The sequence below is a fragment of the Archocentrus centrarchus genome, chromosome 3 (genome assembly GCF_007364275.1).
Source record: "Archocentrus centrarchus isolate MPI-CPG fArcCen1 chromosome 3, fArcCen1, whole genome shotgun sequence".
NCBI lineage: Eukaryota > Metazoa > Chordata > Actinopteri > Cichliformes > Cichlidae > Archocentrus > Archocentrus centrarchus.
Genome location: NC_044348.1, coordinates 15,559,778 through 15,585,515, shown reverse-complemented (window position 1 = coordinate 15,585,515; position 25,738 = coordinate 15,559,778). Strand labels below are relative to the sequence as shown.

The window sequence follows — 25,738 nt, the reverse complement described above, 5'->3', positions numbered from 1 at the left end:
TTTAAAGAAAAAAAAGCTTACAGATTATTTTTCTCTTTAGATTTGTTGCCTGTGTACTAAGGTAACTTATTGCTGCTGCTGCTGCTGCTAAAAACCTTTTGGACAGTTAACAGACATGATGCAGTGAATGTACATGCAGGTAACAAATCTTATCCTTAATCTCTTAATAATGCACATTTATTGTTAGGAGATTTCATGTTTTTGCTTGTATGTCTTAATGCATATTGTATTTACTGTACTACTGTGTGATTATTAAACTCACAAACCCAGATTATTAGACTGCATAAACGTTAATTGATGTGAAAGGTGGAATCAGCGCTACAGTAGTGAAATTGTTTTTATGGTTGTTACTGTTTTATGAGAGAGCTGCATTTGTATACCGTTTGTCTTGGATAAAGGACCTTGAGTGGATGGTTGAGTAAAGTAATTAATAATTAAATAGAAACTGTGATTAACTTCTTAGTTCTCTGTAATGTTAAATCTGTTAGATTTCTTCTTTTTTTTTTTTTTTTTCTTTTTTTTTAATATATATGCTAAAATATTTAAACCTTATTCCTAATCTAAACTTAACCTGAACATATACTCGAATTGGATAGGTTGGGTAGGAGGATGGGGAAAAAGCAATCAGTGATAATGTGCGATAATTCCTCTGTACCCCTCTGCAACATTTCAAAAAGCAGTATTATTCTGTACCGTGCAGTGATGTACTGCAGTATGAAGTGTTTACAGATTTGCAGATATGTTCTAATTTTTTTAATGTATTTATTGAGTCATTAAAATGATCTTTACAGAATGAGTTCTGAACTGAATCTGTACAGTGCACATCTTTAATTATAGATGATGCTGAAATCTTCACATTTGGGGTTGCCACGCATTATTTATGGAGTTTGTGGATAAACTTTATCTTTTACTAACTAGGAGCATTTGTTAGTTTAGTGCCACCAGGTGGTGACATTGTAACATACCTGCAAAGCAGTGTGTTCCATTTGGCTAAAATGACCCATTTAGTATAATGTATTTTTGTGTGTGCAGCAGTTGGAATACTTTTAAAATATTCCTAGATGGAAGAGTTTAGTTTTAATTTAACAGTCGACAAAAACATAAGTCATAACACTAAAAGAAATTACACTACTGTAATGTTTATTTTATTAAAGGATCATCTTGTAGATTTGTTTCACTTGAATACATACATGATGGCCAAATGGTTTGCCTAATAATAATAATAATAATAATAATACTTTGTTACAGAATTAACAGCATTTGTAAGAATCTGAAACAGTGGAGTTTAGTGGAATGCTGTGCAAGTCGTCTTTATATTTTGCTTCCAAGGAGCCAGATTTTTTTTTAAGTGGATTTGAGCAGTAGTTCTCCAGAATTTCTGAAGGTCTTTCAAAGCTTTTCTTTGGTCATTGGCTGCTTATTTTCAGTCCAGTCCTTAGACCTGATCATTTTCAGAAGAATTTTTTTTGTCCTCCAACCTATAAATTATTCAAACATAAAATGGGCATGTAACTCAAAGGATGAAACATAATGTTGTGTCTAACAGACAACTTAGCACTTTGTTACTAGCAGCCTGTTACAAAAGCCAAATTTGTTTCCATTTCTTTAGCTGAATTTACAAAAATTAACAGTTTGACAGGCGTAGAAAAATATTTTTGCACAAGGTAATTCCTGAAGAGCTATTAGCTGAAAATTTGGCATATCTCAGCATGGTGTAAAGTGATGTGAAGTAACATGAAATTAAAAGAAAGCTGCCTAAGAGAAAGTTGAAGAATAAAGGTGGTCATACCAAATATTGACTTTCCAGGCTGTTAGAATTGTACACACTCTGTTTTTTGCCTTTTATTCTGTATTTCATTCATGTTTGCAACATTTGAATAAATTGCTGCACCTATTTCCAATTTTCCTAGCAAAACATAAATGAGGAGTGGGTCAAGGCTTTTGCACAGCACTGTGTACAAAACAACAAATATTACTTTTTTTTTGACAGTTTTGTATCAGTATCCACTGTTGTAAAACATACATTGTGATGTTACTTAACAGATAAATTCTCATTCTGACATTCACAACATTTTCACTTCTTTCAATAATGTACTCAGAAAAAAGATTTTAAAAAAGTCACATAGCGTTAGAAGACCAAACTCTAATGCTTCCCTGAAAAAGTAAAACTAATCCATTACTCAGCAGTACAAGTATAATTCCTGTCAGTCATGCTCAGAAACCACCATTTATGCAGCTGTGGTCCTGTTGATGGACACAGATGTGTTTCAGTTTCAGTTCTTTCAGTTTTACAGGCCTGAAATGCCAGATGTCTTTCTTTCCCTGGGGACATTACCTTCAAACATCTCTTTGGTCTCATATATAAATTATTTTTAAAAATTACTCTAAATGAATATCATAACTGAATTTCAAGTCTGTCAGTTGAAATGTTATCATAAGCAATTATGACTAAATTAGAGTTAAACTGTCACTGATTCATTAATATAGATGTAGGTATGAATAATATCTATACACCAGGGTGATGACTTAGTGTGACTGTAAATTACTTCACAGTAACGTCACTGACTTGAAATTATTTTTACTACAAGATTTATAGTTGTGTAGTAGTATAGACTTTCCCACATTCAGTAAAGTTGTGTTGTATATTTTTATAATTGCCGATATAAAATAAAAGGTTTTTTTTTTAATAATGTTGGGTTGAACTTTTATTCTGAAGACCTCGTTTTTGCTGCGTGAAACCTTATTGTGAAGGACTCCGGCCGGATGCGTCGCGTCTGTTGCTGATAGCTGAACATGTTAGCTCAGTGTCGGTAGTGATTTTCGAGCTTCGCAGCAGCGTGTCATCGGTAATGGCAGGGAGGAATCACTTCTCCGAGTTCCTTTAGTATGCTCACTGTTGTGGGGCTAAGAGTACTACGGGACCAGTCTCAAAATGACCACCGGCTTCAGCTCCGGTTCCTGCCGGTTCGCAGATTATTTTGTGATCTGCGGACTCGACACCGAAAGCGGGCTGGAACCTGACGAACTGTCCGGTAAGCGCATTAGCCATCGGGGTAAATGTCTGATGCTGGGGCAGAAAAATAATTAAATAAAAAGGAAGGGGTGTTAAAACAACGAGTCAGTGTTATTAATTGGACTTTAATGCGTTTTCTGTGCATGCAATTTATGAATTCGTGTAATGTATGTTTTCAGGATAGATAAAGAGCGAACGTAACGCCAGGCCTAGCTCATCTTCTCCCAGCCTGTTTGTTTGTACTGCTCGATGAGGAGCGAAGGGGATTACTGGCTGGTTATGCCTTTTTAAAGCGCTGACATGCATTTTAATTCAAAGGCCGTCGATAGAGTCCCTCCTGAATTTTACACTCCGTGTATATTCGGGAGATTTGATGCTGATGCTGCGCAGTAATAAGTATTTTACGTGAGAAAACACTTTGCCTACTGTAAAACCAGGCTTGGTGCTGGGTAATGGTGTAACATTGATATTGCTGTAATCTTATTGCATGTGATGAAGCTGTTATACCGGGTCCTAGCTATCACTAAAGGAAATCAGGTAATCAAGGCAACGACAAACACGGTTACCCGTCAGATGCCTTGTCCCCTATCGACCTCTGACATCCTCAGCATCCACCAGAGACCCTCACTGAACATGTAACCATCCTCTTCCACCTTTTATAGCACACCCTCCCCTTCGCAGAGTATTACATAAATAGCTTAAACATCTATTAAGAGTCCAGTAGGTTGTTACACACACCTTGATACTGTTTGCTTCGGGGACTGAGACCCTTTGTGTTACGAGTTTACCTGCATGTGTATGGCTTGTGGATGAAAGAGAGCTTTTGTGAATGTGAAACGGTGGCTGACGAGTTCTTGGAAAGTCGGCTCTCTGATATAATCTGTGGAAGATGACAGCATAGTGATAGTTATAATTTTAAATTATCTAGTGGCTGCATTATTTCTCTCTGTTGTGGTAATAATGTCAGGGGTTTCCACAGCACCTGCCTCTGCTAAAGGGAGATCCCTGAATGTTGAAAGGAAAATGCCAGTCCAGTCAGCTCGGGTGATGTCTTTGAGCTGAATAAAGTTAAGGAGCATAAGCTTGTTCTTGCATCAGACAGCAATCCAATAAAAATAAATAAATTAATAAATTACAATTTCTTACAGCACAGTGATTTAAAATGGATCAGCTTCAAGGAACAGTTAATTTTATTTATTTTTTTACGTGTTTTCTTTCCCATATTTGCGTGATTTTTTTATGACTCAGCAGGTAGCGAGAGCCCTGTCAAGTTTCTGTTGTGGCTGAAAGAAGCATCTGTTGTTCTTAGATGAATAACCTAACCAAAAATCCTTTTTGTTTTCTGAGCCTCAGCGCCTCAACTTCCTATTTTCACTTCCTTAAATTAAGTTCCTGTTTGCAGCTTTAGCACAAATTCACTTTGAATTTGCAAAATGAAATTAAGCATGTGCAGTATTTTGTATTTTGACTGAGCCCAACCATGCGCAAAGCACGAGCTGGTTAAAATGGCCTTTTGGCCTCCCATCTATACAATAAAGCTGCTTTCTGTAGGTTCTCAAGTGGAGCTTCTCAAGATGTTAAACAAAGCGAACACTGTGAAAATGACAGCCATGTATTAGTGTGGATACTACTGTGCTGTGTGATTGATTTCCATTCTTCAAACTGTGGTTTAGTACCATTGTGTAGCAGCAAAGCTACAAATTAAGAAGGTCCTATTGTGTGTTAGACAGCTGTGTAGTTCTCGACTCAACTCTCAGACACCCACTTCATGAACATCCTGTCATTTTTAGACACATGCATAAGACACAGATGAATATAGACTTTTTAATTTATAGTTTGGCTTTGCATATTAAGTCACCTGCATACATATTGTTTCTGTGTGTTTGCTCTTTGCTCTGTAGTGCAAACCGGGACTCTGAGGTCAGACTTAACTGATGTTGTTCTACTTACTGGATTGTGCTGTCTTTTACTGTAGACCGAGGTTAGGGGCTTGCCCTTATCAGCTTTTTCAGTCTGAGTTGTAAAGAGGAAATGGTGTGGAAATTCCATTGTTATGATTAGGTATATGATTGTCAACTACACATCTGTTACAGGTAAACCTAAAGGTTTAGTTCTTAACTAAACTGAGGCGAGGTGCTTTTTCATCCCTTCTGAAAAAAACAAAAGAAATAATGGATTAAGAAATCAGCAAATATAGTCAAATATATTAATATTTGATAATTAGTCACAACTTTAAATGGTGACGTAAACAGAGAATCTCTGGGTTTGGGGCTGATGATCAGTAGGGGGCCAAAAACTTAAAGTCAACACGTTATCCCCGACAACATGTTTCTTGAGTTGAAATGTGATTGATTAATCAATCAACTGTAAAACAGAGACTGGAGACGTCGACAGCATTAATTTGTTTACAGTTTAAGATAATGCTTTATAAGATGTGACAAACATAAACTGGTTCTAGCTTCAAACTTCTACATATTTTTTTTTTAGTTTTCTGCTCTCTTCTAGTAAAATACAAATCTTGGGGTTTTGGAGCAGTGTTGGGGGCAAACAAGACATTTAAAGACCAGACCTCTTTAGGCCAAACAATAATTTAAACTGAGGAAAAACAATTATGAGAACAGTCAGTTTCAGCCCTATTAAATACTAGAGAACTATTATTTCTAGACAAATGTTTCATCCAGTTGTGTAACCCAAGAAATTTTGAATGTTTTGACAGAATGAGGAGGTAGTACAGCTGCATCTCACAGACTCAGAACAGCAGCTGGTGAAACCCTGTTGATTTCCAATATGAATAAATACTCAAGTTATGAAAAAGAAAACTGCACATTATTTAGACATATTTTAAATTACTTAGTCGCCTTTGCTGATAAAACCATTGAATTAAAAAAGATACAAGTGAAACTCTGTAGGCTTGTTCCTCTATTTCAATATGACCCAGTGGTGATTCATGTACAGTCAAGCACAAAGAATGACCAAAAACTTTCTTACATCTTGGTGCTTGGGGGGGGCTGATTAGCATATGTATGACCCTGCAGCTTCACAGGCCATGCTGGAAACACAGGGAGCTGAAGGATATAAGTACACATGCAGACAGGCTCCACCTATTCAAATGCTAAACATCTCTTTTGAATTTCCTAGGCAGTCTCTCTCTCTCGCTCTCTCTCTCTCTCGCTCTCGCTCTCTCTCTCTCTCGCTCTCTCTCTCTCTCTCTCTCTCTCTCTCTCTCTCTCTCTCTCTCTCTCTCTCTCTCTCTCTCTCTCTCTCTCTCTCTTCCCGAGTCTGACTCGGTAAACAAATGAGGCTGAATGGCTCAACATGAAAGCTGGCTTTAAATGCATAATGTCGTCTTTCATATTTTTGCTCAGAACTGTGAATTTCTGGACTTGGTCGGTATTTTTTAAATATCCATTTTGAAAATGCTTCAGTGACGTTTTGGATGCAGTTTGAAGACTCATTAGAAACCTTACAGTCCTCCGGGGCAAAGCATATCGTCATCTTTACAGCCAGAATTATATGGACCTGAATATAGGAGCACTCACAGAAGAACTGGCTGTATAAGCTTATGATGCCATGCCAAGTGATTGATTCTATTATAGATAATGCCTCAGTTTTTCTTTTTAATACATCAGAGAGGTGGAAGGCACTACTTTTCACCAACAACTGAAAATTTGGAATGAGTTGGCTCAAACTGCCCCCCAGTTTGAGAACTCACAGTTGGAAATATCAAACTGTTCTAGTAAAAAGTAAAAGGCTGCAAGTAAAAACGTGTAGACAAAAGCTTTGTGGTTAACCACATACCTCCCCCACTGTGCATATTGCCATGAAATGTGCAGTTGTAGAGCTTTGAGGTCTGTGCACTGTTACCAACAGGCAAGAGCTGAGGCCTAATATGCTGAGTACTTTGACAGCATCTGCAGCTTAAAACAGGTTAGCTTTATGATTCTTGGTCAGTTTTAGATAAACTCAGCAACTATAGCTTCTTTGTAATGGCACTGGCAGCTGAGGGTCATGGTTGTTTTTAGTGTGTATTAAAAGATTTGTTTGAAAGTTAGTTTAAATATTCAAAACTGGTGGCCATGACATAAAGATCAGGATTGTCATATCTTTTCCTAGGAAGAGATCTATATTTCTTTGAAAGTGGAAGTCTGCTCCCCATTGATCATAATATCCAAGAACAGGCTTTATTCTCACATTCATCTTGATTAAAATGACAAATAATGTATTTAGATGTTAATTACCAAAGAAAAAAAAGTTCCTTGTAGAGAAATCTTTGGGAAAAACCACATGATGGCTTTTATACTCCAGTTGCTGAATGGTAAAGGTTTATGTTCTTCCTGGTAAGGGCAGAGCAGTTAATCCTGCGTATTCTTGTCTAAAAGGTTGCTTTCTCTACGGGTCAAATTTCTCTGCAGTCCAGTCCTGTGGCTGCTAACAGACGTGAGATGAATTTTCAGGGTGCGGCGGTGGTAAACCAGGTTTCTAGCCGATGCCATGTTCTCATCACCCTGTAGATATTAGCCTATAAAGTATTTGTAGGTTATGTTCCATATTTCAGCTTCATTATCAAAGGTCAAGTGCATAATTTTGACCATTTAAGCAGGTACACCATTTCCTGGGGGAAGAGGGAATGAATACTACCTAGCGGTTAAATTGCTGCTTAATAACTCTATTAATGGCGACTGTACAAGAGTGCAGCTTAGACAGAGTGTAGTAGTGTTGAGAGATGGTTGTTTCACTGTAGTGTTCAATATGTGGGAGATAAAATTCAGTGCTTGTTCAATTTAAGTTTAATTACCCTTTAAAATCTGCCAGCAGATTGGTCAGAATTTTCTGGATAGATGTTTGGATGCTAAGATGGTGACCTGAGCAGTGTTTACAAGTGAGAAGATTGGGAATTTGCATAATTAAAAAATTACATAACCTTTGACAGAGCCGCAGCGACCTTATAATGCTCTCATGCACTCTTCCTTGTATGACAAGTTGGAAACTTTACTATAGAAATGTGTGTAAACTTAAAGGTTTACAAAAATGAAAGTATACCTGCTGTGGTATAATATTATATCTTATATATTATTTGTATTGATGTTGGTGTAGGCATTGTATTAAGAGTTTCGACAGTGTGACAATGCTTTCACTTGTTTAGAAGTCTGTGGGAAAACAGTCCTCAACTCTGTTGCTCTGCGACCTCAGTAAACACTGGGGTTATGGGCTCAGTCACTACTTTCAGGTTTTATTGAATAGAACATAATAGTTGTAAATTATGGTCATTGTTATAGTCAGAAAGGAGGGTTATCCAGGATGTACCCACCATCACTTCTCGTTTCAAAACATCAAGAGGGCAACTGTGAAAATGCTCAGAACTTCAGTAACTAATGGGTGATGCCATTATAGGTGTAACATCTTTTTTTTTTGGCCACAGCAGCTTTTTGTGACAGTGGAGAGAGACAGGAAATGGGGGAAATTGGCGACGGGCCGGGATGCGAACCCGCACCGCCCACAACGCAGCATATGTACGTGGTTGCCGGCTTCACCACTAAGCCACCCAGGCACCAGGTGCAACCATCTTTTATATACAGTCTGTGAGCTGACCACAGGGTCATTTGATGAGATGTTGTGGTGATTAAAGGAGCTCCTCCTTCCTTTACACTGTCAGCTTGGTAATTTGTCTTATTTGTATTTCTGTATGGGGAAGAGAGGCCTGTTATGCTAATGTTTAATACCAGTATTTTTTTTTTTATTAAAAGGTCAGTTATTTTTGTGGGATTTCCTTGACATCTTGACATTTTTCTTAACCACTTTTTTTTCTGCAGACTACCTAAGAAACATCGTGCTGGTGTTTTTGGCAGATAACCTTTAAGTCACATTAACAGGTGAATGGAATAAGGTTTACTAAGATGGCAATGCTGGTGTGTCAGCGTAGAAATCGTCCCACACTGTAACAAGTGGAAAAAAATAAAAATCGAACACTTATCCTTATATCAAACTCAGAAAAACACAGGGGACCACGAACTGTGAAGGCGGTGAGTTTAGGCTGTGAGTGAGCTATCATCTTCTGCCAGCCCGCTAGGTGAATGAGTGTTGATGTTATTGCTGCTGAGCTGTTTTGACTTGTCAGCAGTCCTTAACACCACTTTCTGCTGCAGGGAGTCGAGTCGTGGTTGAATATAGCTTTACAGCCACGGAGGTACATCCCTTTATGTCTAGCCTTGTGAGCCATGCTGTAGTGGGGGTGTGTGTGTGTGTGTGTGCGCGCGTGTGTGTGCGCACGGCCGCAAGTGAGCACAGGAGGGGTGCAGAGTTGTAGGTGGTCCCTGGCTCGCAGGATGAGGAGCTCAGTGACGCTCTACTCCCACTGCTACCGGTCCACACTGTCATGGCGTAACAGTCCATTAGCTGGCGAATAAGATAAAGGAAGAAAATGTTTACACTGTAGCGTTTCTTGGTTTTTATGTTAACAAATGGCTTCTCCAGGTGAGGCAGATAGTTTGTAATTAGTGTTAATTATAAAGGGAAGTTGAAGTGAACACCTGTCTCAGCCAGCTTTGGTTGAGCCTCATGATGTGACAGCCACACCATCCTATGTGGAAAACCAAGGAAACTGCACAATATGGGCACCAAAGGGTCTTATATTAATTATAAAGCTAATTTGTGAAGCTGTTACATGTTTAAATTGCATTTAATTACAGCCTTTGTATTTATGGCACATTTGCCATTGACTCTTTGTTTGCTCTGTGAGGTCTAAGGCCTCGTTTAGACTTCTGAGTCAGGTTTTTTGGGGCTTACATACATAACCAGATGTGGTAATCACAGTCCTTGTGGGCTGTCTACCCGGCATGCAGTTAGATTTCTCTAGAGGTGCACATCGTGTTACATCGTAGGTTACCACTTAGGGTTCAGAGGGGATTTCCAGTTACGTACATAGACCCTGCAAAGACCAGATGCAGAAGCATAGTTCCGGCCTAAGTTGTCACAAGAGATGACCCCAACAACTACCGTATTTTCCGGAGTATAAGTCGCACTTTTTTTCATAGTTTGGCTGGGGGTGCGACCTATACTCCGGAGCGACGTATATGTGACATTTATAACACATGAACCAAAATACTCCAGCCACTTGACATCTCCGTGAACTGCAGCTTTAAGGCAGTCTTGCGTAACCTGTGGGCGCAGTGGATGATGGACGGAGAGCACAGCTTAACGGCAACTGGGAGAATGCGCCACCCAACTTTCCCCTAAGTCATTGGATGGATCAAGAAAACATGGGCTTCAGTGACAAACCATCCTGTTGGGATTCAGAAAGGCTGGAATAATTGGAACTGCAGCTGACGACGAGTCTGACTAACGCGACACAGAAGAGGAAGCGGCGCTTCGTCTACGGAGTGTACGGAATTGTTTAGAAGTGACACCGAGGATGAAGAATTCAATGGATTGATGGTTTGGTTAACTTGTTAGTATGTTCTTTATGCTATGGTTATCTGAATAACTTAATGTTACGTTAACATACCGAACACGTGTTCGTTGTGCGTCATGTAGCTGAATGTGCTACGTTAGCATAACGTAGGCATAACCGTGTTCGTCCTGTGCTTTAATCCATTATTATTTTAAATTGCCGTTCAAGATGGAATTTCTGCTCTGGGTCTCGGATTCTATCAACCAGTACTACCAGTGAAAGTGACGGGTAATGCATATTGACATACAGAGGCATCCGGAGCCTGGAACGTCAACTAGCGACAGACTGTCGGCAACTAAGCAATGCCCAATGAGTGAATCGCTTCCTGTGTAGAACTCACAGGGTTAAATTTTACTTCTTGAATTCAATCTGAATAATGTTACTTTCCATTCGCCGCCTTTAACCCTCCTTTAACTTTAAATGAGTAAGCAGCTCTGCATGTTTTTACAAATGAAACGTTAGACCCTCATTTGTGTTTTCTTTGGGAAACACTGTTATGCATTCTTTATTTTAAATGCCTCAGCAATGTTTGGTTGTGGCTTCCTATAAGGTGCTGCTCTTCTGTGTTCAAGAGTTTCACAGTCAACAAACTTTCCTGCAGTACTTTAAGAGCCTGCTGTTTGTCTGTGTGATTTTACTGCAGATTGAACTTGACCATTACACGCACTCAGTTCTGATTACTTTCGAAGAACAGTGACTGAAGATCTTGGCTGAGTAAAGAAACGCGTCATCTCTTATTTGCTCCACATCCAGATGCTTTCAGATGTTACTGAAAGAGTTAACAATCAGCTTCAATCCATCATCCTGCTCCGTGTCTGTTTCCATGTGCTGTCTTTGAGTTTGACCTACATTACATGCTCATTAGGAGCAGATGTTATTTTATTTCAGTTTTGCTCTCTTTTATGTCCTCTTAAGGAAAATCAAATGTGCCTATGACACCTATATGCCTTACGTATGGTGATAATGAACTGAATCATTTTTAATTAATAATCCTACTGTCTGTAGTTGCTGAGATTTTTGTAGTCTGAGATCTGTTCCTGGCCTAGTTTCTTCCCTGTGGGCTGTTTGGATATGAAAGTAACCAAGAGATTAAAGCACTTAATCCTTAAGACTTTTATTCCCTTGCCAGGATCTGTGTGTCTGTACTCTAACATGAACTTGTTTGTTGCTTCACTCAACACTTCTATTAATGTTGGATTTAAGAAGGATAAGACTGTTGAGTTCAGGGGATACTTTTGCAGTCTGATATTTCCTATTGATATAACTTTGATCCATCATTTTCAGAAAGTTCAACGTGGGTTCTCAGTAAATGCTAATATGCAGCGGAGCGAATTAATTAAATCCCCAGACTAGAATGCAATCATTTCTTGTCTGTGTGCTTCCATTACCACTGAGTCATATTATAAAAGGAGTGTAAACTGATTTTCATGGATCTCACAGGTCACCGTGGCCAGATAAACACTTTAGCTTGAAGCTAATGTAGCTAGAAAACACTCAACGGCATGTGCTGTCTTTGACGTGCTGCAATAATCTGCTCTCATTGGTGCTTGGCAAATGCGATGCATGAAGACAGAAAACGGCACTGGCTGGAAAGGCTGCAAATGGTCTTTTTTTGGTGTAAAATGTAATAATTGAAACTGAGCTGCAGGGCTGCAAAACAAGGGCACTCATTCATTGTAATCTAACCCATGATGCTGCAATGATAGTATCTACACATTTGTGCCTTTTGCCAAATCATGACATGTTTTTCCAGCATGAAATTTAAAATGTTATAGAGTTTTGTTTTTTTTTTCTTTTAAATAAAATCTTACCCAAAAAGGAGTTTCAAGAGAGAATTTGTTGTAGCTTTGGATTCTTCCACATTCAGTGTGCTCAGTGACTAAGCAGTGTGATGTATGTGGACTGTATAATGGTAATGATGAATGTGTCACCCACTTCAAAGCTGTGGGTCATTCTTGTGGTTATTTATTCTTAGTATCAGGCTTTGGCTACAGAGACAACACTTGCTAGTTACATTCATTAATTTTTGGTAACTGACTGCCTTATTTTTAAAATCATGGAAACAATTATAATGACACATAAAAGAAAAATAGTGCAGCTTTCTGCTGAGAGTACTCCTTGCCTAAAAAGTTTAATACTCTATGGCCCAGTTTCCCAGACATGGATTAAGCCCAGCCCTAGACCATGAATTTTTTTTTTTTTTTTTTTTTTTTTGTGGCCATTATTAATCCATGTCTGGGAAACCTGCTGTATATGTAGCAATGTGATATACTGGGTAACGATTGCACCAGTTTAGCAGTAGTGGATTAACTTTGTTAGCGTATGTATGTTAGCTAAGGGTAGCATTTGGCTGAGAGGACTGCTGCTAACTTGGTTGCGTTGTGGATATAATCCCTGTTGTTGCAGCAGTATGAATTTGTATGATCTGTACACGAAGAGGAAACTGATGCAGGCAAACACAGCATCCTTGTCATATCCCCACCAGTTGGCTTGAATTAGCATACCCACCTGTCCCAGACGCGATAATGTCCACGATAACGTGTACGCAGCTTATTCTCAGCTGCCAGGGTCTGTTTACACACACACTAAACTAAACACAAACTAAGAAGTGATGCGCTACCCATTAAGAAGCAGGCTTTTAATTCTATTTTTTTTATTTGTTGTGTAGCTTTATGCCAGTATATAGAAGCTACTAAATTCAGAGATGGGGCCAGAGGAAAACTGGCAAGGGGAAATGAAGGTAACCCTCCCACCACACACACTTCTCTACCTCCTAACTTAAGTTCGGCTTTAATCCCTTCAGCCTTAAACCTGGCACACTTTTATTTTCTCCTCTTTTGTTGCTGCAAAGCTGTGTTTTCAGTTGTTTTCTGTACAGGTATGGGGACATGTCTTTTCTGTTTTGCACACTTTTGATTTCTCTTTTTCCCCCCTCCTCCGTTTCCCTCACCTCCTTCGGCAGCAGCTGAACAGCGAACTGATGTTTGACAATCACTGCTTCTGTTTCTCTCACACACACACACACAAATTCAGTGCTGCCTGCACTGCCATTGCTTGGTCAATGTTTACTCTCCCCCTACGCTCTGAATCACCTTTCAGTACTGCCTTGGTATGTGCATCACTTCTGCTTAGCTCTAGTTTTGAATCAACTCAATTTGCGCTTCTATGACTGATTATTTTCCGTGTCCCTCTGTATTGCCAATAAAGCTCTCAGTAAGCATCGAGATCCATTAAAGTTGGCCATATTTCATTACTTTAATGATCTAATTTGAATTATCAGATGCTGCTGTTTGAGTATATTTTTCTGCTTACTTTCTACAGCAGGATGCTGGCAGCTTTATATGATGCAATACAATTTTCCTTTCAAGACAAATATGCTAATGTGCTCTTTCCTCCGGAGCTGCAGCTGACATTTTTAAGCCAACTGTTCTGCTCATGCATCTGCATCTGGAAACATGTCTTAACTGTTTGTCCTCCTGTTTGTTTGTTTGTTTTCTGTACTCTCTCTGTTTGTTTGACTTTCAGGTGAGAATTTTGAGCAGAGTCCACTGCGGAGAACCTTTAAATCCAAAGTCCTAGCACATTATCCAGACAATGTCGAGTGGAATCCTTTTGACCAGGATGCAGTTGGCATGGTATGATCCTCACATGACTCGGACATAAGAACCCTTACATCCTACATGTTAAAAATTTTGGTGCCCACCAACAAGGTTTTGGCTTTCCGCCAAAGGGAAGTCACCAGGAACTGTGATTAAAAATGTTGGACCATTTTGAAATCACTTTTTAAAAATGTAATCAAGGTTAAAAAAATTTTTTATGAAATGGCTGTAAATAACAACCAAGACATAGACTTCTATTAGGTAACACATATTCTTAAGGAACATCCACACAGGAAGGGACTAGCAGCAGCATGGGAGACCATAAAAAGTCAAACACATTCAGTGACTTAAAGTAGCAATGGACAAAATATCCAATGGTGACAAGAAGTGGGCTGGTACAGGGTTAAACTTTTCTCAACTTTGAGGTGATTGATTTAAGTGACTAACAGTGGGAGCAAAGGATGCCATTGATTGACATACAGTGCCTTGCGAAAGTATTCGGCCCTCTTGAACTTTTCAACCTTTTGCCACATTTCAGGCTTCAAACAAAGATATAAAATTTTAATTTTTTGTGAAGAATCAACAACAAGTGGGACACAGTCGTGAAGTGGAATGAAATTTATTGGATATGTCAAACTTTTTTAACAAATAAAAAACTGAAAAGTGGGGCGTGTAATATTATTCGGCCCCCTTGCGTTAATACTTTGTAGCCCCACCTATTGCTGCAATTACAGCTGCAAGTCACTTGGGGTGTGTCTCTATCAGTTTTGCACATCGAGAGACTGAAATTTTTGCCCATTCATCCTTGCAAAACAGCTCGAGCTCAGTGAGGTTGGATGGAGAGAGTTTGTGAACAGTGGTCTTCAGCTCTTTCCACAGATTCTTGATTGGATTCAGGTCTGGACTTTGACTTGGCCATTTCAACACCTGGATACGTTTATTTGTGAACCAGCTTTATGTTTTGGATCATTGTCTTGTTGGAAGACAAATCTCCATCCCAGTCTCAGGTCTCTTGCAGACTCCAATAGGTTTTCTTCCAGAATGGTCCTGTATTTGGCCCCATCCATCTTCCCATCAATTTTGACCATCTTCCCTGTCCCTGCTGATGAAAAGCAGGCCCAAACCACGATGCTGCCACCACCGTGTTTGACAGTGGGGATGGTGTGCTCAGGGTGATGAGCTGTGTTGCTTTTACGCCAAACATATCGTTTTGCATTGTGGCCAAACAGTTCGATTTTGGTTTCATCTGACCAGAGCACCTTCTTCCACATGTTTAGTGTGTCTCCCAGGTGGCTTGTGGCAAACTTTAAATGAGACTTTTTATGGATATCTTTGAGAAAAGGCTTTCTTCTTGCCACTCTTCCATAAAGGCCAGATTTGTGCAGTGTACGACTGATTGTTGTCCTATGGACAGACTCTCCCACCTCAACTGTAGATCTCTGCAGTTCATCCAGAGTGATCATGGGCCTCTTGGCTGCATCTCTGATCAGTCTTCTCCTTGTTTGAGATGAAAGTTTAGAGGGACGGCCGGGTCTTGGTAGATTTGCAGTGGTCTGATACTCCTTCCATTTCAATATGATTGCTTGCACAGTGCTCCTTGATGTTTAAAGCTTGGGAAATCTTTTTGTATCCAAATCCGGCTTTGAACTTCTCCACAACAGTATCTCGGACCTGCCGGGTGTGTTCCTTGGTCGTCATGATGCTCTCTGTGCTTTGAACAGAACCCTGAGACTATCACAGAGCAGGTGCATTTATACGGAGACTTGATTACACACAGGTGGATTCTATTTATCATCATCAGTCATTTGAGACAACATTGGATCATTCAGAGATCCTCACTGAACTTCTGGAGTGAGTTTGCTGCACTGAAAGTAAAGGGGCCGAATAATATTGCACGTCCCACTTTTCAGTTTTTTATTTGTTAAAAAAGTTTGACACATCCAATAAATTTCATTCCACTTCACGATTGTGTCCCACTTGTTGTTGATTCTTCACAAAAAATTAAAATTTTATATCTTTATGTTTGAAGCCTGAAATGTGGCAAAAGGTTGAAAAGTTCAAGGGGGCCGAATACTTTAATTTCCCTGACGGAACCCTCCCAAAGGGATTAATAAAGTTTAATCTAATCTAATCTAATCTACTTTCGCAAGGCACTGTATGACAGGGTGGTAAATACATCAGGTTGTTACCAAGCCAAACAAAGCCGGGAATAACTACCAGTGACCAGCCGTCAGTGGCAAAGTGATGCGCGATGAGCAAGTCACTTCCTGTGTGGATGGAACTTTAGCCTTAACTACTCAGATTCATAGTCACCCCCAAAGTTTTTGACCTAGGAAAAATCCTGATAGGCCTTAAGAAGAATAGGATAGCTGAACAAATCACCGGTTCTCCATATGCAGCATAAATTGTTTTTTAATGCAGTGAACCGTTTCATTGATATGAGAATAACATTTACTGATTTTGTTTTTCATTTGCTTAAAATATTAAATGACTAGTTCAGAATTTGGGGAAAAATTGTTGCTGTTGTGTCTGTGAGTCAGGAGATGGGCAACGAGGGGGAAAAACATTCCTCCCAGAGTCTCTAAAACACGGAAATTAAAACATTATATCTGTTTGATCTCCAGGCAATAATTTGAATCCATCCAGCTAAAGTTCCTGTCTCTATGATAAGCCCTTTGCCTTTTCTCAGCCCTTTGAATCCTCTCCCGTATATCCTTTTACAGCTCTGTATGCCAAAGGGTCTGTCATTCAGGACACAGATGGACTCTCGGGAGCCTCAGTTCCACTCTTTTATCATCACCAGAGAGGATGGCTCTCGGACCTATGGCTTTGCCCTCACCTTCTTCGAGGAGGTGACCAGTAAGCAGATCTGCAGTGCCATGCAGACTCTTTACCACATGCACAACGCAGAGCAGTATGATATCTTGCACACTCCCACCTCCCCACGAGGACCGGAGGACCAGAGACACCAACACACCCCTTCTCGGCCCGTGCTCCATGCAGCCCCCGCCATCTCTCGTCTGCAGCGATTCAACTCGTACGACATCAGCCGAGACACGCTGTACGTGTCAAAGTGCATCTGCCTGATAACACCCATGGCCTTCGCTCAGGCCTGCAGGAAGGTGCTACAGCAGCTTCATCAGGCTGTCACTTCCCCACAGCCCCCACCCCTTCCCCTGGAGAGCTACATCTTTAACATCCTCTATGAGGTTCCCTTGCCACCTGCTGGGCGGTCCCTCAAGTTCTCGGGCGTCTACGGGCCTGTGGTGTGCCAGAGGCCAAGCACATCAGAGTTGCCACTCTTTGACTTTGCCATCAGTGAAATGTTTAATCTGCTGGGGGTGGAGAATGTTCTTCAGCTGTTCACGTGTGCCCTGCTTGAGATGCAGATACTACTCTACTCGCAGCGTAAGTAGCTGGTCTGCTGGTCTAAACATGTGTAACCTTCATTATCCACGTACATAAGCATCTATCTCGTATTGGAAGCATCTGAAACAGAAATACTGTAGTCAGGCTGGAATTTAACACTGTTAGTACAGTTCATTAAAATTGGACACGTTTTCTAAATAGCTGAAAGTACAAACAAATTGTAAATGATCTGAAACATCTGTTCTTTTGAGAGTGGTGAGGTCATGTGATTCTGTTAGTAAAGACTGTCTCAAGAGATCTCTCTGAAGCTTGGGGACATATCAATGTCATCCCATGAGACTAGATATTATCTGGGGAGCTGGAACAGTGGCTTCTGGTTTATGCATTTTTGCACAGAGGAAAGGCTTAGATTGCTAATTGTACAAAAATGTTGGTACATTGTAGATATGTAGTCACATCATATTGTCATTGTTAGTTACAGGAAGAATGTGGTTTATTACGGCCTGTGGTCATCTTGATGAGAACTAGTTTGCACAACATATTGTCCAGGTCTGAAATCAGATGTTTCTACTCCACACAGCTGACTGTTGTTCAGACAGTGTTGCTGAAAAATGTTTGGACTTTCCCAGTTCCCAGTTTTGCACCTGGTTATTCACATTTAAAAGTGTGAGAATTTTTTGATAGAAATGGAGGGGGTAGGGGCTTGTTTAAGAGCGAAATTTGCAAACTTTTAGAAGCCTTGCTCAGCTCTCTCGCCTTAGTTTCAGAGTGATCTGACGCTGGGCACCCTTTTTTTTTGTTTTTGTTTTTTTTCCTCCCCCAAGCAGATTATATCGTCTCCTCCAGGTTAACCTTCTTTATCCATGAGAAACTTAGAAAGGTAGTGTCCTTGAGAAAAAGATTAATTCAGAATCTCATGCTGTTATTTTGTGGTTGCTTAGTTTAATAAAATACCAGGGCTTCTTAAGCCATCTTCAGTGGCACTAAAAATCAATTTCCAGTTCTCTGTGCTTTATCTGTTAAATAAAATCCACAATGATCATCTGACATTTAATTACCTTGCATCTGTTAACTAGAAAGACCTTTTAGTGGACTGAAAATGTAGTGAGCTCAACTCCTATTAGGAGTAACTGTTCATTCTTATTAACCTTTGCTAAGCAGAAGTAGTTTTTGTTCGCTGTTCACCATTTATAGAGAGAGAGAGAGTGTGTGTGTGTGTGTGTGTGTGCGCACAGAGAAACTAGGCGATCCCTTAAGAATGCTGGATCTGATGTTCTGATGGAATTCATTACAATGGCAAGTGAAAGCAAATGGTTTACAAAACTGCAGGGCCCACAGGAGGGAGAAGCTTTTAATGGGAAAAGCTGTGGTGTTGCTAGGCAACCTGGAGCCAGGGAGGAGAGCAGTGATGCAGGATGATTATTATTGGTTGGAAGTGACATCATGCCTCTTTTCACCCCCATGAGGCTCATCACTGCAGAACATGTGAAGGGTGTTGTGGAGAGTTAAGCCTTGGCAATATGCCACTGAGGAAGAGCTGTGGGATTTTTAAGAAGGGACACCACACACTTAAACCCACACACTGAGGCGGGGGATGCTCTGCAAATATGATGACAGTGTGTGGCATGTGCTAAAAATAACACTGGAATTCTGATTAAAGGGAAAAAAAGAAAAAGAAAAAACAGTGCCGAGAGCATCTTTTCCACAAAGCCATAAAGGACAAGATGTTCAAAGGCAGTCTGCTCCTTTTCCTGTCCTTCTCAGCAAGTAACACCACTCTGTGTATTATTGCTACAATTAAGACAGTACTTTTTATTATTTCTTGGGCATTTTCTGACATGTGGTTACTGGAGTTGAGTGTGAAGGACAGATGATGTTAGGGGGACATAAAAGTGTTAAGAATATGCAAATGTGCGTATGAACTACTGAGATGGAAATTAGGGTGGTTGTTGCTCAGGAGGTAGATTAGGTCATCTGCTAATTGGAAGGCCGTTGGATACGTCTCCAGTTGCTCCAGTCGTCATGTCGAAGTTTCCTTAGACAAGGTGCTGAACCCCAAATTGCTTAAAGTCATGAAGTAAAGCATTGTATGAATGTTTGTGTGAATGGGTGATTGTGGCTTGCAGTAAGAAAGTGTTTTGAGAGTTGAAAAGCCCGATTCAAGTACCAGTCCATGCCACGATAATTTTGGGCTTTTAATGATTTCTTTGAACTGTTCCTTTTCCAGGGTGGAATGATTGTACAGCATACTTCATTAATGAATTTAAATAAAACAAGAACTGGGGGCAAAAGTTTGAATTTATTTAGGATTTTCTCTAATCCACATAGAATCGAAAGCATATATATACTATAAAATATTCCTCCCTAATTTAAACTGATTAATTTTACATTAACTCTGCAGGAACCACACCTTCTTTAATCACTATTAACCACAATTACTAAAGTATTAGATCAAAACCAACAAGTAGCCTCTATTCGTGATACAGTCTGAGACTGCTGATGCAAACGTGTCACACTTTTTTAAGTATTGAGTTTCATTTCCATGTGTCATGCATATTTAAAGCCTGCTGTACTTCATAATTTGCCCGTAGTATGTAAACTTTCCCATCACAACTACTACCAGCGCTCAGTGGGGATATTTCTAAACTGTTGATGTCATGCAGCTGGGGATGTAAGCGACAATACTTGACCCTTTGTTCAAGTGGTTTCTTTTCAGTGGCCTAGTTTAAGGAGGAGATGGGTGATGTTAGTATTCATGTCCCCATCCTGGGAGAGGAAGCCTGCTGAGAAGAGGGATGAGGGAGAGGCCCAGGCTGGGGTGAGAGTCTCTTCCCATGGACAGCACATGTCCAAATGAAGGAAAGGTATTTATTTTTGGCACCATAACAGGAGAGGCAGAGCTGCTCCCGAATGTGCAGTAGGTGTCAACGGGATAGAAAAGGAATGCAGATGAGGAGGACTGGATACATATTTGCATGTATACCAGTTGGCTCAAGTGTGAAACCCTGAACATGAAGGAGTGCTGCTGTGTGGAGTCATGATAAAGGAATTTAATGTTGGACAGAATGCCAGCTGGCAAGCTGTGCCACATTTCAGAGTCTGGATCCTCCAAAAGACGCAGGCCACAAAAGGCCCTTCAGAGGACTGTCTTCAAAAGAGATGGTGGAGCCTCATGGGGACCAAAACTAATGTTGGGATCAGGCAGTCAAGAAAAATATGCCACTTTATCTCTGGTCTGGTGTTTTGTTTTGTTTTGTTTTTTGTTTTTTAAGGCTCTGCAAAGTTTAAATACCAGTGGTAGACAATGTAAAAAAAATACCCTGCTTAAAGTGACTCCTATCTCAGTTGAAAATAAAGTTCTCAGGGCTGCTCAGAGTACATTAGCTGTGGTACATGTAGTACATTGGTCCATAAATGTACAGAGGATCCACTTCCTAATTTTGGCACTACAGGTGTGTCGTAACAGCTAATTCCTTTAAGGTTGTCATCAATCCAACTCCATCCCTGTAAGTACAGAACAGAGAAAGACTATTGTACTAAAGAATATGTACTCTGGTTAGGTCACTGTCTCAACAGGTGCTATTAATACTGAATCTGCTGTCAAACTATCAGTCAAGGTTTAACCTTTTGACCCCAGCAAATCGGTGACCGAGCACATGATTTCCATCAGCGCTGTTACTGCAAACATAGCAGGATGAGCTGTCACATCATGTGATGCAGCTGATAGATTTCAAACTCGTGGAGCAAACAGAAGAACTAAGGCATCAACAATGTAATCCCATTAAAATAACAGGCAATCGTGTTGCGTAACTTCTCTGTCATATGTTGTTTACTGGCTCAAGTGTTGCATAGGGGTCAAATGTGGATGAAACGTTGTGCAATATGTTTTGTTAAGTGCTTAAGAGCATCTGCATTTTATGATGACATGGAACAAAATAACATGAGTTATCACTGATTCATCACAATCACCAGGATTTAAATGATTTGTTTAGTTAACAAATAAGAAGATAAAGCTGATATCAGCTCTGTATTTACTGCAAATACCCATCTTTATCTTTTTTCTGTGTGTAACAGATTACCAGAGGCTGATGACGGTGGCAGAGAGCATCACAGCCTTAATGTTTCCCTTCCAGTGGCAGCATGTGTACGTTCCCATCCTGCCCGCCTCCCTCCTCCACTTCCTGGATGCTCCTGTGCCGTATCTCATGGGCCTCCACTCCAATGGACAGGATGACCGCACCAAGCTAGAGCTTCCACAGGAGGTACGATCACAGAGCAGTGTCTGCTTTACTCAGTTTCACCCTCTTCACCTGTAATATGACTGTTACCACTCAAGAAGCAGTGTTTAATTTCATATTTTATTTACTTTTATCTCACAAGCTATGTAGCAACTCTCTGATGTGATTTGTGCTCTGCTACTTCTGCTTCAAAAGTGGTAGCATTGTATTGCAATATTTTTATTATTATTATTTTTCAGCCTTATGTTCTGTTAAAACAGAGATGGGTTAGTTTTACCCCGCTATGCAATAGTATTCCTGCTCAGTATGAGAGGAGCTGCAGGCTCACACATTTGATGTATGTGTTTGGCTGAGGAGCCAATGGTGTGAAGCTATCATCTGCAAGATTATGACCGAACACCTCTAAGTCAGAATCCTGCCTATATGCAGTGATACTGTAGCTCTGTGGCCCTTCGCTTGGTCTTGGATAGCTAGCTCTGGCCGGTGAAGGCGAGCTGTTTGTGGGTGGACGGCTGAATGACTGTCGCCTCTCTCCAATCTCACAGTCGTGTTTGTGGAGAACCTGGTTATATAACCTGCATAGTGTCCAATGTGTACCAGAGTATTTCAGTCAGTTATTGCTCTCTTAACTGTGCCAGCTTTATTTTTCAGACATCAGAGACCTTTTTAGGAGTGTTTTTGCTTCCCATGTGTTGTAAGTCAAACTTGTCAGGTAACTCAGGAGGCTGGACTATCAAACCTAACTGAATATATAGATAAGAATAGGCTTTGGAGTATTATTAAAATACCATCTATTTTAAAGTCTTGTTCAATTTAATAGAATCATTATTCTAATGCTATTCTGCTTTCTCTTATTCCAGGCAAACTTGTGTTTTGTGGACATTGATAATCACTTCATTGAACTGCCAGAGGAGTTGCCACAGTTTCCCAACAAACTAGAGTTCATTCAGGAGATCTCCGAGGTGCTCATGTCTTTTGGTGTGTCTCCAGAGGGAAATATTTACTCCAGTGACAGCCAGGCCAAGTACCGGGGCTTCCGATCAGCTGATATGGTCTCTGACAAACGTAACGGCAACCTGGCCTCACCCCTCAACTCCTACCTGCTGAGAGAGAATGAGACAATTGCCAGACTGCAGGCTCTGGTCAAGAGAACAGGTGTCAGCTTAGACAAGGTGAGAAATGATGTAATCTCATTAATTAAAAACGGACTGCAAAAAATAACCATGCGCCACTAAGCTTAGTGACATCACAGAGTCTGATGCGTAAAGAAGTAAAAGTAGGAGTTCAGTATTCGCCACCAGGTCATCAAGAATCTCATAATCATTTAATTACAAATGTTTTTATATTCATGATTTGACAACTGAAAATTAATTTGGACACTTTTAATTTGTAAGGCATCATCTATTTGACTTGACAGTAAAAATGATTTTATATTAAATCAGTTTATACCTGGTTTGATTGAAATATTTAATAGTTGTCTTCTTTATAGAAATATCATTGCAATAAAAACACTAATTTCCTTCATTAATAGCTTGATCATTGTAGTAAAGGGCAGTAAACAAAAGGGGGAGCCCCACTTACACCACAGACTGTTTGTCACTACACAAAAGAAGGGGGTGGGGTTTTATTTTAATTTTATTTTTTATGTTTTGCCTTTAATTTTTAATTAATTTTTTTTTTTTTTACTAGCAACCATTGGCTTATACCGAACAATTTTATTGCTATACCAACCCTGTCATAATATGCTGTGAATAGGAATAGGTTAACACCGACATCACACAGATGCAGTGCATAGCTGCATTTTTAAGTGGCTTGAATATTTTACAGAGAGTAGTAAATAGGAAGATGCACTCACTCTAAAGATTGATAGATGGATGAATTAACAGATACTTTGAGAACGTCTCTGTACAGTCTAAGCAGCTTATGGTGTTGTGGCCAACATTAGCTTTCCTTGAATGGATTTGCCCATCCTCAAGGTCTGACCTCACTTATAATTATTCCTATCTAAAGAAATAAGGCCGTGATTAAATGGATTCCTGGGTCACGTCAGTGGATTGGATATTTTCATGCGCAGTGGCAGCCCTGCTCTGTTATTTTAGCTGCTGCCATGCTCTGTTAAAACGGGGTCATAAATCAAGACTCATGCCCTTGGCTTTCTTTCCCATAACCCTGCTGCTTTATCAGCACATGTGTGATAACAGAAAAATAAGGTAGCATAAAAAACAGATCCAGTTCTGCTTCTTTTCTTCTTCTGCTAAGCTTTTTTTCTTTTTTTTTTTCTGACCCTTCTTAATTGGGTCATTTTGTGTGTGATAATCAGTCAAAATCGGAAGTTACAAAGAGTGTTACTTAATGTTTATGCACCTCAGCTGGAGGTCAGAGAGGATGCCAGCAGCAACAAGGATGTGCGGGTTCAGTGTGATGAGGAAGAGCTGAAGATGCACCAGCTCAACATCCAGGTGCGCGAGGTCTTCGCCAACCGGTTCACCCAGATGTTTGCGGACTATGATGTGTTTGTCATCCAGCCGAGCCATGACAAAGAGTCCTGGTTCACCAATCGAGACCAGATGCAGAACTTCGACAAGGTAAAATGCTGTAGCTGCTTTGTTATAGCAAAATGCAGTAATGATTTAGCATAACTTACATAATCTCTGTATCTTGCATGTATGTGCAGGCCTCCTTCCTGTCTGACCAACCAGAACCCTACTTGCCCTTCCTGTCACGTTTCTTGGAGACGCAGATGTTCGCCTCCTTCATCGATAGTAAGATCCTCTGTCACGATGATGAGGAGAAGGAGCACACGCTGAGGGTGTTTGACGCTCGTGTGGATAAGATCCGGATGCTGAACGTGCGCACGCCCACGCTGCGCACCTCTATGTACCAGAAATGCACGAACATCGAAGAAGCAGGTAAGAAGTCCCGATAAATCCTTAAGTAACAGACATTTGGAATGTGTTTCTACATGACTGGGTTTTCACACCTCTAAATGTTTTGTTTGGCCCTCATGAATCTTCTCATCCTGAGAAAACTGTGATAGATTCGTAATAATAAAGCTGCAGATTATGCACTGAAAATGAATAGCTTGACTGCAGTATCTTAACTGGAGACAGTAAAATAAATTGGCCTCTGAATGTTTGTGATTGTAATTAAAGAAGCACTTGAAAGTCCTGCCGAACTCTGTAATTGAAGTGGAAGTGGGTGTGGTCGTGTATGAATCTGACAGATTTGGAGGTTTGCTGTCTTTAGTTGCCTGACTGGTTATCGCTGTCTTGCTTGCAGACACCCTGTTTAAAAAGCGATATGAAAAAGCTGATTTTGTCGCTCCTGGACCTCATGTCATTGAGCTGGAGAAGGCCGAGACCGAATTTCGTAATATTTGTTTTCATTACCTCAACCTGTCGAGGGTGGTGGTTCTTTCAATGTTCTTTTCAATGTGTGTGTGCAATGCATTATTAGGTTGACTCTTAGAGGAAATATGAGCTTCTTTTAACCTTGTGCTTCTAATAACACCCACTGACAGTGGTTTATGCAGAAAACCTTTTAGTTTGGAGACATACTTTTCACATATTAAAATAAAATTAAGATCCTCACTGCATTGCATACAAGACAACTTTTTCCAAAGCTTGGTGATCTGTTGTTATTGCTTTGTTTTTTGTTTTTTTTTTATTGAGGAGATCTGATAAAGTTGCAGGAAAAGGTTATTGAACCCTTTTGAGATATTTTTTGCATAAATATAACCTAAATGAGAATTATTCTGTTGGAACAAAGAAACACTGCATTCCAGCACAAGAAGCGTATCCCCTCTGTTAAACATGGAGGTTTAGTGTCATGCCTTAGACCTGTTACCTGTCTGTCTTTAATTCAACAGAAATGTTGTGGAAGGACTGAAAGCAGGTTTTTCTCAAGAAATAAATGACCAAGGCCAAATTTAATCAAAATGTAGCATAACTCAGGGGGTTAAAAACTCTTTTCTGCAGCTATAATTTATACAGGTGAATGGGTGATGATGAATCCTATTCAGGGAATTTGAATTTCTGTGAACTGCAGCTTCAGCCAGCCTGTATTTTTCCAC

The 25,738-nt window shown here is 40.1% G+C and overlaps 1 protein-coding gene across 6 annotated transcripts in view; it reads left to right on the top strand.

Annotated features, from left to right (window-relative positions):
* The first annotated feature begins 2,801 nt into the window (after positions 1 to 2,801).
* dennd5a (DENN/MADD domain containing 5A) overlaps positions 2,802 to 25,738 on the top strand; it is a 36,329-nt gene continuing 13,392 nt past the window's right edge. Inside the window, exons 1-9 of one of the 6 annotated variants that reach the window (XM_030719316.1) lie at positions 2,802 to 3,032; positions 13,129 to 13,200; positions 13,986 to 14,095; positions 16,783 to 17,467; positions 21,503 to 21,690; positions 22,527 to 22,838; positions 24,036 to 24,251; positions 24,341 to 24,575; positions 24,946 to 25,035. In XM_030719316.1, the coding sequence (XP_030575176.1) occupies positions 2,933 to 3,032; positions 13,129 to 13,200; positions 13,986 to 14,095; positions 16,783 to 17,467; positions 21,503 to 21,690; positions 22,527 to 22,838; positions 24,036 to 24,251; positions 24,341 to 24,575; positions 24,946 to 25,035 (2,008 nt within the window). In that variant the 5' untranslated portion in view covers positions 2,802 to 2,932. The remainder of the gene's footprint in view (positions 3,033 to 13,128; positions 13,201 to 13,985; positions 14,096 to 16,782; positions 17,468 to 21,502; positions 21,691 to 22,526; positions 22,839 to 24,035; positions 24,252 to 24,340; positions 24,576 to 24,945; positions 25,036 to 25,738) is intronic. The other 5 variants (XM_030719283.1, XM_030719324.1, XM_030719290.1 and 2 more) reach the window with 5 other exon arrangements.